This window comes from Armigeres subalbatus, chromosome 1, assembly GCF_024139115.2.
Source record: "Armigeres subalbatus isolate Guangzhou_Male chromosome 1, GZ_Asu_2, whole genome shotgun sequence".
Taxonomy (NCBI): Eukaryota; Metazoa; Arthropoda; class Insecta; order Diptera; family Culicidae; genus Armigeres; species Armigeres subalbatus.
The window spans coordinates 157,839,245-157,858,722 of record NC_085139.1 but is presented as its reverse complement, the minus strand read 5'-3'; the positions used below and the strand labels follow the sequence as shown (position 1 = coordinate 157,858,722).

General features: G+C 38.7%; 1 protein-coding gene across 1 annotated transcript; it reads right to left on the bottom strand.

The window, feature by feature from the left end:
• Nucleotides 1-1,216: 1,216 nt before the first annotated feature.
• On the bottom strand, nt 1,217-18,557 carry LOC134207827 (antigen 5 like allergen Cul n 1-like). Its single transcript, XM_062683775.1, has 3 exons — nt 18,166-18,557; nt 1,642-2,164; nt 1,217-1,582 (listed from the first exon to the last, which is right to left on the bottom strand). The coding sequence occupies exons 1-3, from the start codon at nt 18,185-18,187 to the stop codon at nt 1,357-1,359; spliced, it is 771 nt and encodes a 256-aa protein (XP_062539759.1). The 5' UTR covers nt 18,188-18,557; the 3' UTR covers nt 1,217-1,356.
• Nucleotides 18,558-19,478: the final 921 nt, after the last annotated feature.

Here is a 19,478-nt window from a genome sequence, read left to right as displayed (position 1 = left end):
AAATTTCTCCAAGGTTCAAGATTTGAGATGTATGGATCTTTAAGGTTGAGTCAATCTTGACCTTCGATATGTTTCCTGTAAACCCAAACATTCTGATCAACAGCGCTGATCATATATAGACCATCCCTCCTGAAGGGGTTGAGATGATACTCTCCCGACACCTTATCATAACATAATGATAGCCACACTGCATCCCACATTTTAAGAAATACTTATGTCAACAAAAAGCAAAGGACAACACGCGACTTTTTATTTTAGATATGCTGCATTAGGAGTAAAATATAAAATGAGATTTTCATTGACTGAACTGTGTTTGGAATTAGACTGACACACACTGACTGTGTTTGGAATTAGAAAATATTATCCTCAATGCAAATAACCAATAATATATTGATTATATGAATAGGCTAAGATCGTCATTAGGAGTACAGTGCCTTATTTGCATTACTTAAGATGTTGTACTTCAGTACTTGAAAGATTTCCATCTTAAGACCCCTCGTGAAAATCTGAACAATCTTCTTTCATACCACACCAAAACAGCATGGTGAAAGCGATGGGTTCCCCTGGTGGCGGAAGGTGCACCCGACCTAAAACAAATACCGAAAAGGCGTGAAGTGTAACGACTTAATGAGAGCATGCTGGCACATTCATAAATACGTTCATATGTCTTCGGAGCTCGCGAGGCAGCCGACTGATATGTCGTCGGTCACCGGGAGCCGCTTCTTTGAGCGAGCGCGGTTTCAGTCTGACACATTCTTTGTAAGCTAATAAATAAGCGCTTATTTAGTTTATACTCCCGTCGCCGTCGATGTCTTGAGCACCGCGCAAGCCACCGGATTTTAAGCGAGTCCAACAATGTGGGTGGGTTTTCAGTCATTATTCTTCCTCGTCCAAAACATTACCGATCAACGGTTTTTAATTGCTGTGGAAAAATCTCTTACTTTGTGCCAAGGATGAGCACTTGGCACAGATGGTTAGTGCTCATTAATTTTATTTGAATTTAATTTGGCACAAATTTTGAACTAATTAAAGATTTTGCGAATGGTGTCAAGCGATACTCTATGGTGATTTTTTTTGTCGTAATAGTTAATGTGCCGCAAGCGAATCTCAACATTTAGCATTCTAATAAGCATTTCTAATGTTATTCGACTTTATATGCTTGCCGTAATTTAGTTTATCAAAAATTTATCATGCTTGGAGAAATCGATGCTATCAATTCGAAATAGTGCTTTGTTACCGATAAGACATTTGGTTTTTGAGTTCACTCTTAGATTGTGAATGATTCGCGTTATTCGTGATATTTTGGAAATAAAAAAAAATCCTTTGCACAATTTTTCATCGCAAGATGGTTCTTGATCAGTTGCACAACCCCGGATAGGTAAGACTTTGTCCCGTCGTACATTGCGAAGCTGAAACTCCTTTGGTATAGGCCGGCTGCCCGATTATGTTTGTGAACGAGTAGTTGCACACGAAATAGTCGTGTGTCCATAGGTCGCCACCGTACGTGCTGAACGTGACCAATCCACAGCCAATTTTGACCGTACGATCACTAATAATCTGTGTAAAGTGTCCAATTTGAGGTCTAAAAACAAGCAAATAATTAATATACGAGGTTTGATCAACACAATAAGATCTACTTACCCATTGTAGTATTGGGGATAACTATCCACATACGGTTGGGCATAAATATATTCGTTGAACCACGCGTCAATGAAGTACTTGATCGATTCCCCCTTGGAAATTGACAGACCGTAGAACCTCAATACTCCGATGTTCTGTCCCACGTATTTGCTCCAATTTGTGTTACGGCATTTATCGTGACCGTAATTGCAGGATCGCGCGTTAGCTTCGGCCAGATATTGAAGCTCCAGATCCCACTGCAAAGTGGGCATTTTGGCAGCCGGATAATAACCCGGTAACCGTCCGCTGGCCAGCAGCGATCGCTGTCGGTTGTGAAGGTCTAAAATCTGTGCTCGCCGTTCAGCCGTCATGGCCACCACCTGAGGTTGCTTTCCGTAGCAACTGTTTCCGAAGGGATTCGGAGGGTTACATGCCACATGGGGACCAGCACCCTGGCACAAGGACGGACTGCAGTAGTAGTTTTGGAAATAGTACGTCGTCAGCTGTTGTTCGTATGTGAGCGATACAGCACGGAGGAAGAAAACTGAAATATAAAGAGTTTCGGTGAGGACAGTGAAATAAATTTTATTAACAGCTAAAAAGATTTTTGACTTCTGTTTGATCTGTTCAGAACGCATTGGTAACGCATCGAGCCCAAATTGAATATGATGGCGTAATACATGGAATTAGCAACATAGTGTTAATTAGTTTCACACACCGATTTCTAAGAGTTCGCGAGCTCCACGTGTTCTACGCTTGTCTGCACATATGTGTCCATTTAACATAAGGTACACTGGGGGAAGTGGAAAAAGGGGGTAAGTGTAAAAATCGACTCGAAAAATTGGAATTGTACATACTTTATAGTTTTTACCACATCATAACATTATGCAAGAATATACTTTGATGCTCACACTAATACTATGTTGAAATTTGTATAATACATACACTAACACGGTTAACGCTAGAACTGTAGATTTAGGTTTCGCGAAAAGTTGATTTTTGCATTCATAAAATCAATTCTTATTTGCACCAATTGTTCTTTTTTCAAGTGAATTTATATCCCAGGTGACCATTATAATACAATTAAACTAATCCCATTCAATTGGTAGTGGTTTGTACCAAGAAAGCAATTAATTCAAAGATTTTACACTTACCCCAGGTATCAAACACTGCGGGGGAAGTGGATAATGTTCTAGTTACTCAATTTTTTTCTTCCCTCCAGGGTTTATTTCGATAGCTGTGAATCTTAATATATTCCTTCTTTGTTCTCATTGCGATTCCAGTGGTGATTGGACTCATATAAATGAGAAAATGCCTGATTAATCCACCTATCGGTATTGATGCCTTTCACATGTGTTTCACATGAAAAAAATGTATAAGAAAGTTAAAAATAGCACTGATAGGTAAATATATTGTATAATTCACATTAATTTTTTTTTCATAACAAGTTCCGCCGTTGAATACAATTTTTTTGCTAACATATTGGTTAAGGACAAGTGCTTAGAAATAGCTGATAATTTTGTGCGTGCTTTGCGCACACACATACATACAAATATGCACATACAGACATCATCTTAATTCGTTAAACTAATTTGATTAGTTTATAACCCTGTAAGTCCCATTTTTCTTTAAAAAGTTCATCTTTGGGGCGAACATATAAATTTTACGTAAACTTAGTGTTCGAGAAGGCAAAACCAGCCCTCCCCTAGCTATTACGAGAATTCCTTGAGGATCTATTCTATTACTTTAAATGAAATTATTCCACAAAAGATACTCAGAGCAAGTATCGTATTGATTTTAGTTATATGTAACTACTCATCACTATTGAAGGTCTAGGTAACATGGGTTTTCCACTTACCCCATCCCACTGGGTTAAGTGGAAAAACAACTCCTAGTTTTGAAATCTATTTCCATAAATTTCAAGCGACCAAAATGGTATGAATTACCGCACAGTTGGTGCAAAATTTACTGTTTTTGATAGCCCATTTTGATTGAATGCATTTAGATCATTTAAACTGGTTTTACACTAATTCAAACATGCACTATCGATTTTTCCTTTTCCACTTCCCCCAGTGTACCTTACTTTATTGCATTAAATTAAATAAAAATCTTCCGTGTGTTGATGAATCAATATAAGATGTGAACCCTGACGAGACGACGTATTTTTTCAAATATCAAAATAACAACAATTGAAGATTATTAGCAGAATGTTCTTAACGACTTTTTCGATTTATTACGAATTTATAGGATTTCTCTACAAGTTCTATTTATTTCTTTTTTTTTTGTAAAAGGGAAAAGCTCATTTGAGTTGAACTCTTTTTGTTCTCTCACAAATGGGCGCAACACGTACCAACAGAAGAAAAAATTTCACTTCAAATGATTCACTAGCTGATATTTTGTTGTAGTTATAAAGATTTGTTTAAGATTTGATAAATTTATTTAATTTAGGATTTCTATTATTGCTGAAATATTATTGATTTATTGCATATTCAACGAGCTCTCCATATGGTTTTGAAGAGCTACATATTATTATTTATTGGTGATACTTTACCAACACACTGTTTTGCATTTCTCGTACTCTAAGTGCATCGAAAGGTAATATGATCGCTCCAAAAACAAAATTTGTATAGACCTATAGTGGTATATACCAACTCGACAAATTGAGGTGATGTCTGTGTGTGCATGTATGTGTGCGCAAAAAGTCTATCTCACTTATCCTTAATCGATTTTCTTGCAGAAAGTTTCATACGACGGGGAATTCTGTCCCATTCTTTCATATCGATAATTGACAAGATCGGATCATGGGCTTTAAAGTTACGATCATAGAACTGTTTTTTTTTCTTAAAGCGTTAGGAAGGCAGTATTACCGGTAGGTTGATCAATAAGGTTTTATTAAATAATTTTTGAATATTGCCTATTGAAAGGGATTTATAAACTTTTGACGTAAAATCTCGTACTTTGGAAAGATAGGGGTTATTCCGCACATTCAAATCTGAGACCGTCACGAAAAGTGGCCAGGAAGAATGAGCTAATATCTCAGCCGTCTTCCAACCGATTTTGGAGATGTCGGTATCAATCGATTGATGAAGTCTTCTAGATTTTGTTAATTAAAAACAATTGGTTAAAAGCGATAATTTATTGAAAAATTGAATTTCGCCAGGCACTGTTTGAAATCGGTAAACCAATCAATCCCGTATGTGCATCGCAAGCACAGACATCAGAATCGTGCAACTAATGGGTGAACTCCATTCCTCAGTTCAATCGAAATTTCATGGATAGCGGACACGAGTGCGTATAGTACTGTCGCAGAAAATCGATTCTTTTCAGGACCAACATTTCAAGTGAAGAAAGGGTTGATTGCAAAAATGGCGTCGTTTGCAGTCCCGGCCCCCGGGACATCATAGCGGCACTAAAAGTGTATTCTAAATTGTGGCTTCTTAGAAAAAAATCGTACAGTATCTGTCGGACAGCAGCAGCAGCAGTCATGTGAAATTTCTACGCAAGGTTCGGATTGATTACAAAGGCCGACTGTTGATTGCAAATCGATTATTTTCAGAACTACCATTCTACACAAGAGGCAAATTCTCTTTATATTGCAAATCATAATCGCTTGGCGACAGCTGAAAGTTGAAGTTGGTGAAGTCGTCAGGGAGTGATGCTGCAAAAATTTATTCACATGGATGACGTTTCAAATCATCGAATGTGTTGGCATCAGTAGCAGAGAGTGAAATTTTCTCTATACGGTTAGAAAAAAGTACTTAACATTAGGTGCTTTTCACTAAAATTGAGGGTTTAGTGTGAGAACCCAAAATTAGGGAAGATGGAGAGAGATGTCAGAGACAAATTACCTAAAATTAGGTACTTTTTTTGTAACCGTGTAGAGTGTGATTTCGGTTTTGTTGCTGTTTGTGATTGGAAAGCCGAATTATTGACATCAAATCGGTTCTTTTCAGAGCCATCATTCTACACAAGACCAGGTTGAGCCGATACAAATATTTTTAAAAGTTTAAATCGTAATCGCTCGACAGCGGCAGAAGCTCTCTGTTGTAACCGTTCAGTTACATATCTCATAGATTTTATTTCAATTTGTGTGTCTTGTCTTGAAACTGTTGAGTTGATTTTAAAAATTGTCTTAAATTTAGTAGGAATAGTCAAAATATGTTAATGTAAACCTTGTTTATGTAAAAGTTATTTATGTAAATAAAATGTAATTGGAAAATTTTATAATGTAAAAATTGTGTAAAGCTTAAATTGTTAATGTGAAAATTGTAAAATAAAATAATGGGCAAGTAGGAATGAATGGGTGATGATGATCAACTGTGGTATAAAGGGGGAGAAGGACATGTTGGTCGACATGGAGGGGTGGATAAGGATAATGGAAGCATGAACGATTGGGCGGGAAAACTTGATGGAAGAGGAAAAGGTCTGCATACCTCTAGGGTACAGATTACTAGTCATTAGGAAATTGGCGTCCATGCAAGTAAGCCGTGAGTAAGAGTGCCTCTGTAGTGCCTCAGTGAATTTTAAATTGAAGTGAACGACATCTTGTGGCCCCTAATAGTTCGTTCAGGTAACTTGGACTACCAGAAAAGCCCGGAGGAAGAGTTTTAAACCATTTTGGTCCATAGGACCTTTTGTTCGTATATTTCATTCGCTAGATTAGCGACCTCACGCAGCACGATCGACCGAGTCAACGTCCGCGTTGGATCTCGGTCTAACCATTAAGGATTTCTGGCACAGTTCCGCCGGAGAGAACCCTTCTCGGCGTGGCCAATACGGTATCGTTCGTGGTCCGTCGATCGAAAGCGAAAGTCGATCGAAAGCGTCCTTGCGAGTGGTAAGCTGCCATTTCGACCATTCAAGGCAACCTCCGACCTCGCCATTGCCCTGAGCCGTTCACCAACCAACGCGCCATCCTACCAAGACGCCGCCGACCACCAACTCACCTGCTGCTGCGAGCGCTCGCCAACGTCGTCCAATAGCACCACCGGTACGTACCGAACAATGAAAAACCACCCAACATAGATTCCTACTAACTGGCTTTAAATAAACTGCCATAGTCATTTTACACAAAATTACAATAAATTAATTCCACAGTTTGTACACCCATTGTTCCGCGTAGCCCCTCCGAATTATCCAGTAGCATGCTGGCCCTGTGACACAGTTCAGGGGTCTCATGTTACTGAGCTATTGACCGGGAGTTGTTGATCCGCCTTGAGGCTTGAGAGCAAGCCCGTAAGTCTAAGTTAGTCTCACTGTCGCTAGCAGCGCTGGTGCTAGTCGGAGGAAGATGCAGCAATTTTGTTTCACATGGATGGCGTCTATCTTATCTTGTTTAAGCGGTAAAACATGAGTAGATAACCGTTGGCGTCAGTAGCAGTTAAGTGTATTTTTTTAAATCAAAATTCTGATTTGATAAACGTACACTAATTACGTAAGCATTTGTGTGGGGAGGAGGGGTCTACCATTTTCTTACGCTCCATATAAATAAAAAATGATTCGTATAAGAAAAATCTTACATGGGTGAGTGGACCTACGTCCTCGTTTTCATGGAGTTGGTGTACTTTGCGGTGGCTATGGTTCCCCCCGAACACCATCTCAGGCCAGCTCAACCGGCAGCAGGAAACGTTGAGTGTTTGTCGGAAGGCCTTCGACGAGACGCCAGTATCCAGGTGGACCTTGTAAATGCTCTTCTGAGCCTTGCTGTCGCTGTCCGTTGCAGCCATCTTGGCTGCTACCTGTTTCGCTGCCTTTCTGCCACCGACTTTCGGTGCCATGGTGTTTGGTTATTCGGTGGTTCGTTCCGGTCGTTCTGCTGATTATGTCGGAAAAACTGGACCACGGCTTCCCAGTATCCGCTTGCAAAGGCGACCGAGCCCCCACCTTTTCGACGGCCATTGGCATCGGCTCGCTGGCTCCGCCTTTCATTTGATCGATGCAAAACCAGGGTCAAGGATTTTTATTTTCAAAGTGCAAATTCCGCTTGGCGTCGACAGGAGTGCATCGAGTGGCTGACATTGGCGTCGGTAGCAATGAAGTGAAATTTTCTCTCGAGAGTCTGATTTAGGTTTTGCTGTTTTTAGAGATAGGAAATGCGCATTCTTTGAATCTGTATTAAACAGACTTTCAACCTGAAACGTCACTTAATGAAATGCGCATAATTGGAAATACATACACCCGATTCTGTTATTACACGGTTTTTTTTTACACCGTGTAAAAAAAATCCTATACATTTTTTTTAAAGTTGCTTCAAAGTTTGTTGAGAAATCATAAAACTTTTTCTACACGGGTTTTCAAATTTGAAACTGAAAACTTTTTTGACACGGAACGCATCCCCCGTGTAAAAAAAAATCGGGTGTATATCGACCCTTGTTCGGACCACCATTATATATGGACAAGAGAAAGTTAAAGAATTATGTTTTCCAAATTACAAAACACAACCGCAAATAATTCATGACGTCTTACTAACAATTCTTACAGAAAAGCCGCATGAGAGCCTGATGTCTGTAGTTCAATTCAACTATGCCATCAATAGCGGTCTCATGAACCTCGAACCAGCGTCAGTAAACATATTCAGAATTTCGAAATAAATATTTACTCTTTAAGCAATCCTGCGTCCAACTGGCGATCGTGTCTAGGATACAACCTTCACATTCTTTTCAACTCACTAGACTTTCATAATCTTTTAAAAACTTTCAAGTGTATATACGAATTTCCAAGAATGCTCACGAGTTTGTAGATTACACAAGTGCAAGAACTATTATGAGCAGTACGCATTGCGAATACTTATCCATGATTTACCAGAATAGAAATGTACATTGAATCATTGGGATCTCCAGTTAGCCTTGCGAGCAAAGGCGTAGGATTGCCATTCCAAAGATGACGAGTTTGATTATTATCAGTCAGGTCTAGAATGTTTTTGGGTAAAAAATATTCTCGACACACTGGGCATAGTGTATCCATTGTACTTTCCACACAAAATATTACTCTTGCAAATGGCGGGCATGGAAAAGCTTTCAATCAATAACTAAGTAAATGCTGAAAGAAAGCTATGTTAAAAACAAGCGAAGCTCCAGTTGGACTGTAGAGCAGATTGGCATCCTATATAATAACGTCAGTTGACGCTTCCTTAATGCAAACAGTATCACGAAAGCAATGTTTCTTCCGCACATTTTGGTACAAGAACTGAAGAGTCTTCTGCATCTCTGCTCATGTACTGCATAGCTTTTCAGCATCACTTCCAATAAATCGTTAGCTTTTGATCGGAAAGAAAAGATCGGCAGTTTTTTACTAGAATAATAATTCCAATCATGTTTAAACAATGTCCAGTCAACCACTTTGTTTTTTGCAGTATAAAACAATAATCTTTCGAAAATATTGACCGTTGATAAATTAGACAGAATGGGCCTACCCACCTGACTAACTCGTTGGATATATTCCTACCTAACCTAACTGATCGTAAAGCGTGTTACCGTTAAGACATTAAATCCTAAATTTTCCATTAAAATGACGTATATACAACCAAAAGAAATATATTATCTAGGTTTTGAGTAAACTTAAATAAACTAAAACTAATTACTAAATAGCATGCACACATAAGAATTGGGTAAATTATAAAGTAACACTAAATTAAAAACATAATTTGTAAAGCCATATCATTACACCATACACTGTACGCACTGTTGAAAAGCAAAACGGGATGCCAGATGAGAAGTTGTACCAAATAGGAAGGCAGGATGAAAAGAGTGGGAATACAGAAAAGAGAGGATACTAGGGTCTGGACTGCTACGTTTGCTGGCCTGCTTCCTTTTCATTTCACACTTCGAGCAAGTCGCAGTCTTATTGGAACGTGTCTGTAAATTCTAAGTTTAAGTGGTGGAAAAGATTCTAAAAAACCCTTTATCACGTAGCAAGTCGTGAGTTGTCGTGAGCCTACAAACCCTAATCCCGAAGGGCATTGATTAGGTCGAATCAGGTATTCATATTCAACCTTATCTAGACGACCCTAGTTCCTAACCCCACTTCTGTATCCAATCACCACATGCTCAGGACCCAAACGGTTATCGAATCAAATCCGGTTCATTAAGAGGCCTAACCGACTTGAGTGAGCTGCCTCGCGGTTGCAAGCAGTACCCGCAAGCACCAGGAGGCGCGACGAAGTCCTACGACTTCAGCCAAGAACTACCCCGAAGGCATCCGGAATCCGGTGACCCGAGAATTACCTTTCCATACGGTGGCCGATTGTAGGCGTCATCTGGGACCTTGAAGGCTTCCCGTTAATACCCTCCGAGGTCACAAGGAGTCGAAGCCGTAGCCAAGCTTAAGTGGCGTGACGAAATCCCCCGAGTACGGCCAAAACCGGTACTGAAGGCCCCTGGAATCCCGTGAACCCGACCACCCATTCCCGTTGTGTCCACCAGTAGGCGTTATCCGAACCACGAACGCTTCTGGAAACGCTGCCAAGTAACCCACGCTAGGTGCAACGATCCACGTGGCAGGCAGAAAACATCTACGGTACATGTCAGCAGTGCGTAGCCGGCCGGCTCCGTTCCCATTCCTACACTCACACACACACCAATCTGTAAGTGGCAAAATAAATAATCTAAAATTCCAAAGTATAGTGTTACACCCAATCTAAGTGAAAGAACTCTTGAACAGCAGTAGTAGCCGACCCTGAGAGCAATAGAGCTTAAGCTCTGACTAGCCGGTGCCCAGGGATTTAGCAGGGTCCATCTGACCCGTAGTAACAAGCGTACGTGCGCATTAACGGAACCCGCTCGGACTCTTTCGCTATCTCTTCTGGCGTTCCACAAGGAAGTCACTTATATTTAAGCTTTTTGTGAATGATCTCTGCACCACAATTGAATTCCCGAAAGCGATGTTTGCCGATCTGTGTGTGTGTGGATCCGGCAGTGGTATTATGGAAGAAAGTTGTTTGTAAAAAGTCAGCTTTAGCCCGGGAGTTAGAAGGTGTTAGCTCTACTGCAATCTACAATTCACTTCACTCTTCCAGAGCTATTCTGAGCAATTCGTTATTGATCCATGTATTTCTGATATTATCACACAGCAACACATATTTCACATAAGACACCACGTATACAAACTACTCAAATGATTTCTCGCACTCAATTAAGAAATACACTTTATTAAAGGTAATCAAATGCGTACATTTCTAACTCCAGATCATTTTAACTTTTTTCTTCTATAGTACATATGCAAAATATTAACATCAGCCGAATCTATTTCTTGCGGGAACGAACAAAAACGTGACAGTAAATTCAAAAGCAACCATCCGCGTGCATTCCCGAAAGCGATGTTTGCTGATGACTTGAAATTCTTTCGAGTGGTGGCATCTTTGGTCGAATGCTGACATGAACGCATTGGTAAACTGGTGCACGCTAAATGCAATGTAATTTCGTTCAGTAGATCGAGAATTCCGTCTGCCTTCGATTATGTCGGCCGCCAGTATCGCAAGAGTCAGCACCGTCAAGGACCTTGGCGTCCAGCTAGATTTCAGGCTCAACTTCAATTTGCCCATAACTACAACAACCACCAACGCGTATGCAATGCTTGGATTTATGAAACGAAACGCTCAGGAGTTTGAAGATATATATTGCTTGAAAACTCTCTACTGTGCCCTGGTCCGCAGTACACTGAAATACTCTGTCCTCGTGTGGGGTCCATATCATGTAGTGCAGTAGAGTAATAGGATCGAGCGAATTCAACGAAATTTCATTCGATTTGCGCTTCGTCGACTACCGTGGAATGACCCCGTCCGCCTTCCCCAATATGAGCATCGTTGTGGATTAATTCATTTGTCATCTCTGGCTAGCAGGAGAATCCCTCTTCAACGGTTGTTCGTGTTCGATATCCTGTCCCACAACATTGACTGTACGACGCTGCTGAGTAATGTCAACATTAACGTTCCTGCGAGATCAACTCATCGTACAGATTTCCTACGTCTTCCAGCACATCGTACCGTTTTTGGACAAAAAAATCCGTTATAAATAAATAACTAAATAAATACATCCCCACTGGGACATTGCCGCCTCAAAGCTTAGTGATTATTATGCTCTTCCACAATTATTAACTGCGAGGTTTCTAAAACAAACTACCATTTTTGCATTTGCATATCATGATGCTAACACGATGACACTGGTATGCCCAGGGAAGTCGTGAAAATTTCCAACCCGAAAATTTCCTAGGCCGGACCGAATCTCGAACCCAGCTACCATCATCATGGACTTGCTTTATTGCCACGCATCGTACCGCACGGCAAAGTAGGTCCCCACTAAACGATATTTTAGTTACAAGATAAGGATTGTCACTGCCCGGAACATCTTTTGCTGGCTAGGATAGGGCGAAAAATCCTAATACGATTTGAATCCATAGAATCCTAAAAATCCATACGATTTTACAGTTCTGTAATCAACATGTTTCGGGCAGCAGAACAAAGGGAACCGAAGCGACAATCTTTATCTGGTAACTAAAATATCTTTTTTCTACTACTAAAATTCACAAAACTAGCTACATTTCACAATCCCCTATTCAAAACAACAAGGGTTTCGTGACTTCTCCTCAAATATGGCTTGAGAATGGGCCTGAGGCAAAACGCCCGATTAGTTGTGTAAAATGGCTCAATTGCATGTGAAAAAATGGTGAACGCATGGTTGTTTGTTAGGTGAAAGAATTTCAAATTGTTAAATTTATCTTAAAATGATAGGATTGCGACTTGATAATGAATAACTAATTTTGAATTGTGATGATAATATTCATTCAGAAATGTCCTTGTGAAGATGGTATGAGTAATTTTATAATTTTAGAAATCTGGCGTGGGTGCGTTTTCCACTGTTCTTCCATACTTGTAGATCATTTCCGCTCGTTTTGTGTTACCTATGTGTAACTTGTGGTCATTCATAAACCATTGTTGATCACTTCGAAATCTCTTTCTGTCACATAGGGTTTCTTTCCGTTTCAATGTGGGTTCCTTTCACGATCAAATTTACAAGTTTTTTTTTTTCTAAATGGCTTACCCAACGCCTGTTTTTCACGGAATCCAGACCATACAGGCATCTCGCTGTCACTTTTCGTTGATGTTTTGATTTTCTGTCACTTGTGTTATAAAGTACTTATTTGCACTTATAATAATCACTTTCTAGCACTTGCACTCATAATCACTTCTAGCACTTTCTAGTACGTCGTTGAACCTTCAAAACTATTTACTGTGTAGGTAAACAACAGACTCGTCCTCGCCAATAAGCTCTTACGTAATAAGTGCATGGCCCCTTGCTTACGGTCATTTTCGATCACTTCCGAATTATCACTTCCTGTTACGGTCGTTTTGATCAGCTATGGATTGCTTCCATAAATCGTGGGTCACTTTTGGTCACTTACGGTTCACTTGCATGACATTGATTATAGTCAAATGAGTCATATTTTGTCACCTTTATGTCTTGTGGGCCACTTCCGGTTATTTGAGGGTCACTTCTGATTCTTGTCTAATAGCCAAATAATACATTTTTTTCACGAAATATTTGTAGACCTTGATTTAAAGTTCATTGTTTTATGTTCCCTTTCTTCATGTGTGATTGTCACAATTAAACTACAAGCATTTGATTTATTCATTTATTTCGTACCCGATCTGATTTCAATGCTTTCTAACATTCTTATTAACCTTGTGACGACATGCTTCTTCCTCATGTGCTTTATCGTGGTCATATGTTTTATTCTATTAGAAAAGGAGAACCTAATTTTAGGTACTTTATTTCTCTTTATTTCCCACTTCCTCTTTTCTTTGCCGGCATAAAATGTCGAGAAAAACTACCCAACAAAGGTATTAAAGTGTGGGAAGCCAACGTTATGTACTCTCATTAGACCTCTTCATGATTTCAAAAAGTATCAAAAATTCAACCGGTCAGCCCAGCATCACAATTCTTATGCTAAAATAAGTCCCCTTTCAAATTTTCAGCTAATTCGGATAAAATTTCGAGGTGGCTCAAGTCGATTTAGTGTTTTGAGGTATTTTCAATTTTGGAAAAAATCTAACAACAGATATAATCGTGGAAAACTATCGCAACAACATCTATACGAAAGCTTTTGGTGTGCTCTACAAGTCTTGTGAACATTGCGATTCGTTCCGTTCACCTTTTTTCCATGTTAAAGTGATTTTTAAGCTTTTAAGTGCATAAAAATACTGTTTCCCCCAAAAGTCGTTGTTCTACAAATTCTTGAGTTTATGACAACTGATTGTAAATTTATTATATTATTATTCCTCTTATTTCTCTGAAAATTTGAGTAATATAATTGCCCATGTGGGATTTACCGTTAAATTCTTAAAAATCAGAAGCTGAACATTTGTCATAAATTTGCACGTTAGGATTTCTTCAAACAAGTTGTTCGAACAAAACATAAATCAAATCATATGATATTTGATGCTTACAACAAACGACTTCCAAACGTTGTTAATTGCATCATATGTCTGCATGCTTTTAACATTGAGTGCATCGTAGTAACAAGTGAAATCGAAACTTCTTTGTTTGAAGAAATCTCAGCGTGCAAATTTTTGACAAATGTTCAGCTTCTGATTTTTAAGAATTTAACGGTAAATCGCACATGGGCAATTATATTACTCAAATTTCCAGGGAAGAAAGAGGAATAATAATATAATAAATTAGCAATTATTTGCCATAAACTCAAGAATTTTGTAGAACAACGACTTTTGGGGGAAAGTATTTTTATGCACTTAAAAGCTTAAAAATCACTTTGACATGGACAAAACGTGAACGGAACGAATCGCAATGTTCACAAGACTTGTAGAGCTCACCAAAAGCTTCCGTATAGAGGTTGTTGCGTTAGTTTTCGACGTTTATATCTCTTGTTTGATTTTTTTCCAAAATTGAAAATAGCCCAAAAACACTAAATCGATTTGAGTCACCTCGAATTTTTTTTCGAGATAGCTGAAAAGTTGACAGGAGACTTATTTTAGCATAAGAATTGTGATTCTGGGCTGACCGGTTGAATTTTTGATACTTTTTGAAAATATGAAGAGGTCTAACTCTCATGTTTACAAAATTTACTAAACTTTTTATTTATTTCTACTCAAAATTAGGCATATTCTACTATGATTTAGGTTAATTATATTTAAACGGTACAAAAAATACTTAATTTCCAACACTTTTTTTTCTAACCGTACAAACACGGAGTTAAAATTGGAACAGCGCATTTACCAGAGGGACTCATTTCATTTCTTGACTAAAGCTTTCTGCTTTGTAGTCACACGTAAATGTATGAGTGGAAATGTAGTCAACATTAAACGCGACAAAAAAATGAGGCAATATTCTACAACAACCAAAAAAAGAGGCAACATTAAAATGATTCAAATTTTAACTTTTTCGCACCCCTATGCTTAAGGACAAGCCTCCCGAAATCCAAAACTAAATTCTCTCGCGTTTTCAAGGGCACTCAATACGAAGGCAAACTGTCATTTTTATGGCTGCGAGTGCGAGATTTTATGGCAGATGCTATCGAGTATCCTACAAGATGCCATGTCCGACGAAGCAAATGTGAATGAAACGCAGGATAATCAAGATGAAAATTTCATTTAACCATTTCCAGATGTTGCTCCTTTTAAATAGCATGTATCTGTGTAAAAAGACGCGAGTTTTAAATGCAGTGAAAAATATAAGAAACTCCCCTTCACTTCCTCTCGTAGTAGGCATTAGATCAAACGTTACATATTAACAACGATCTGCTCTTCAGAATATGTTCTTTCTGAACTGCTTTTTGAAAAATATTCAGGCTTTCGCGAGTACACCCATGGCCGGATTAAGGCGAAAGTAGATCCCGGGGCTGACGGTTTTCGGGGTCCCAAAAATGTACAAAAAATGTTGGTTTTTGTACATAAGGTTTTGTGAGGGCCACGGCCCCACTAAATCCGACACTGCCTAAACCATTAACCTTCCATCATCGGGAGAATACTCCAGTCGTTGGCCTTAATCACTAAAAACGATTTTCCTTCCCGGCCGTTCAAGGCAGCTAATCCACGGGCGACCAAATGCTCCAAGAATGGCAGCAATGCCCGCTGATCCCGTCTGGCATCAACTGTCCATGAAACCGATCGCCTCGCTATTCCGGCGAAATTCCTAGCTACACACATGGCCAGGATTTGCTATGTCGGCCACCGGTTTCCATTCACCATAAAAAAGCAGCGGTATGTACCGGTATACCAATAATAAAACTAATTTACACTTAATTAATTTGCACAAAAATTTGTTACACATAGTTTCGTCTTACCTGAAACGATTTTTATGGGTATTTTTACCTCATGCAACAGTTAAACAATATTGCCAGACATTGCCATAAAAATATAAAATATTTATCATATTGATTATATTATCATTGCAAAAAAGTGGTGTCATTTCACTGCCGGAAAACTCATGAGACAAAACGCCTCTTACCTGGCAGCTCTTAGAGAAATAACGCACCACGCATCGGCGAATTTGCATTCTAGTATGGACTGTACGTGGAGACGCGTAGTGCATTGTAGGTTGGTTCCCCTAGGGCGTTTCCCTAATAATACGCTCAGACCACAATTAGGATTGAATGAATACAAAGCGAAGTGTTCCCGGTTGTTAGTTTTTTGTTTTATGTTGCAGAAGACCCGTAATTCACAGTCAAACCTTAAATTGCCGGAGAGTCTCTTGTGTTCTGAGCTAGTCAGATACTGTTGGTTGTCGATTAAGTTTCAACGTTTTCGAACTTCAAATGTAATAGACAATGCCTATGAATTAGTATTCATGAGTTCTTATGGTAGATTAAGAACATGAATAAATTTTAATCAGTACTGGTAGTTTTCGTTAGAATAAAATATAAATATCGCGTGACCTCCCTCAATGAAAAAGCAAATCTCACTACTGTTTTCAATACCACATTTTGGAAAGTTTGGCAAAACTACGATTGAGAAGACCTTAAAAAAATTGCCCCTCCCTGTTCGGAATCCTGGCTACGCCCATGTGTACATATCTATATGGTTGCTACTATTAACATGAGAATATGGTTTGTTTGATGTGACTAAGAAAAACATTAAAATTCCAGTGATTTTTATGGTCAAAACGAGTAATTTATTTACTGGAAATTCACTTCAAATGCCTTTTCCCAATAGATCTAATAAACTTTATGTGGATTGTCGCTGACATTTTTCGCTGGCTAACTACGAAGAAGGAATGTCGCTGGAAGTCCCCTTATTCATGTTTTGAAATCTCTAGGGTCTTCAGTTGACCTTGCGAGCAAAAGCGTAGGATTGCTAATCCGGAAATTACCAGTTCGATTCTCGTTCCGGTCTAGAATGTTTTCGGGTGGTAAACATACTCGGCTCCTTGGGTATTGGGTATATAATATTCTTACCACACAAGATACATATTTATGCGATGGCAGGCATAGAAAAGCTTTCAAATAGCTGTGGAAATGCTTATAGCACACTACGTTGAAAAGCATGCTAAGTTCCAGATGTAATGTAGAACTATTGAAGGAGGAGAATGAGAAGAAGACAAGAAGAAGAACAGGAGTGAAAATCTTCGTCTATATTTTATTTCTTCTATTCTTCCGTCTTATTTTGGTTATATTCTTGGCATCATTGGCTTCCATAAACGAATAGCATAAATAATCGCGAGAATGAATCGAAAGTAGCTACTTTTCTACCTACAGCTGCCAGCCAGGTGTTCACTATTATGCGTAAAAATCAGCTAAAATGTACCCTCAGAAAACACAAAATAAATAAATAAATGCAAAAGTAATATCTTTTTTATTTTGAAACGGTCTTGAAACCCATTATTTGCTTTACAAGGCCACTTAAAAACCAGCATAAGATCAAATGACCATACTGGGGTGTAGAGAATTGCTTATTGTTATGTTTACTCTTTCTTTTAGCATTTACGAGGCATTTGACGTGATAAATGACAATAAGAAATGAAATGAAAATAAGAAGAGTGAACTTTGACATCAAGATACTCTTTATCATGTTAAATACCTTGTAAATGATCATAATCTGAATAAGCTATAAGATAGGTTCATACGTATCATATGATCAATTCATACATTTTGTCAAACTATTGTTTCTCAGGTCAATGAACCAACTGAATGAGTAACTATTTGCTTTTTCTTTTAGCACCTGTAGTTGGAAATGTTAATTTCCTACCAACATTTACATTTCAAATATACTCATTCATAACCTGTTAGTTTTTCACTGTCAAATTTGATTCATGCAGAACAACAATACCATTCTCCGAGCTATATTGAAACTTTAGTTGGATTTGCTTGATGATGCTTGATGATCCTATCGCGATGAATATTAAAAAGTATATTTTTGTCTTTCGATTTTAAATCACATTCAAAAGCTTATTTCATCCCATCTCATTTGCATTAATCATAATTTCACAAACACTCTGCCGCTTTGTAGACACGTGTAGCACTGAGAAAGTTGCGCCGTCGCTTTTCTGATTAGATCCGTATTCTTAACAGGTTAGTAACGTTCTTGGATACTGAACTTACCAATCAAAGCAATAGACTTCATTTTCGTTTGTGGTTGACTGTGGTAGAAATTATGTTGCCTTAAGATAAGTGGGTCGATTCAAGTCCAGGTTCAAATAGTATAACACTAGTTTACAGAGAGCTAGCTGTGAGATCAGACCGTCTACGGCCGAACATCGATGAGCACTGACCTTGTGGCAAATCGGCGGGCGCGATATATTCTATCACCGAGGTAAATTTTCGGAAAAACTTCCAGCAACCGGCTCTTCTGCCAATAATCCGGTTTCCAATTCGCATGTCGCGTTGGCCACCAATATAAATCAGTAAGTCAAACACACGGTTCGATGAACGAAATGGGTTATCAAACAGCGCATCATTTCTCTGCGCGATTCTAACGATTCAGGTTTAGCGCGCGAAAGGTCCAACTTCCAAGGAAAGCGATCTATTGGCAGGGAACAATGCAGAGCAAGCAGGAAATCGCTTCAACCCTGGCTCGTGGCAACAGAAGCTATGGCGACGGAGATGTGACTCTGCCTGTTCACAGCTGGTGATCCGGGCCGAATGCGTGGAAGACACTTCGACGACGACGGTCGTGACGCATCGCTGATTTGTTAGCACTTTGCCATGCGTCGACGGATTCCCTCGAACGGAAGAACAAGTTTTTTGCTCTTTCGTCTTCAAAGTGTTAGGTGCGAATTGCATAATCCGTGTGATCAAATCGAATGACGCTTCGCGAGACAGGCCAAATCATGTGAAACTACAGATTACACTAATTTATGATCCGTTACTGTTCTACATAATAAACGATAAGATATGATGATGATTCTATTAAGAGTGATTTCAAATCTATTTTCAAATCTTTATATACTTTTTATATTTTATTATTCGCTCCAATAGAATATTTTTCTAGATAGCCTTTCAATTAGTAGGCTTCGTGGAGAAACATTGCACAGTGGGCCACGTCGTGGAATTAGGAGGAAAAAAATATTTTCACCATAATGATAATTTTTTAGGATCAAAGTGTCTTCAGCAAAGTCAAAGCTTATTATTTGAGCTTTATTTTGAAGTTGGTTGCAATAGTGTGGTCCCACCATATTTTGAGATGAAAATTTTAACTTCTGATTTTCCAATTTTAGCATTGTACGATGTTCTAGAATATTGTTCCTTATTTAATTTTGAGGCACTTTGCTGAAGAAACCATTCTTGTACGTCGTTTGTATCATTAGTTATGACAATTTGCAATAATAATGTTAGGGTGATTCTAAAAAATCAATATTTTGATTGTAACTTTTTAGTTTTAATTTTTATCGAATTGACGTCTTCTACAAAGTTTT

Coding starts and splice junctions, on each gene's coding strand:
- LOC134207827 (XM_062683775.1), bottom strand. CDS start 18,187: ATGAAGTCTATTGCTTTGATTG. Junction 2,165..18,165: donor GAAGTCTATTGCTTTGATTG/GTAAGTTCAGTA, acceptor TTTATATTTCAG/TTTTCTTCCTCCGTGCTGTA. Junction 1,583..1,641: donor TATCCCCAATACTACAATGG/GTAAGTAGATCT, acceptor GCTTGTTTTTAG/ACCTCAAATTGGACACTTTA.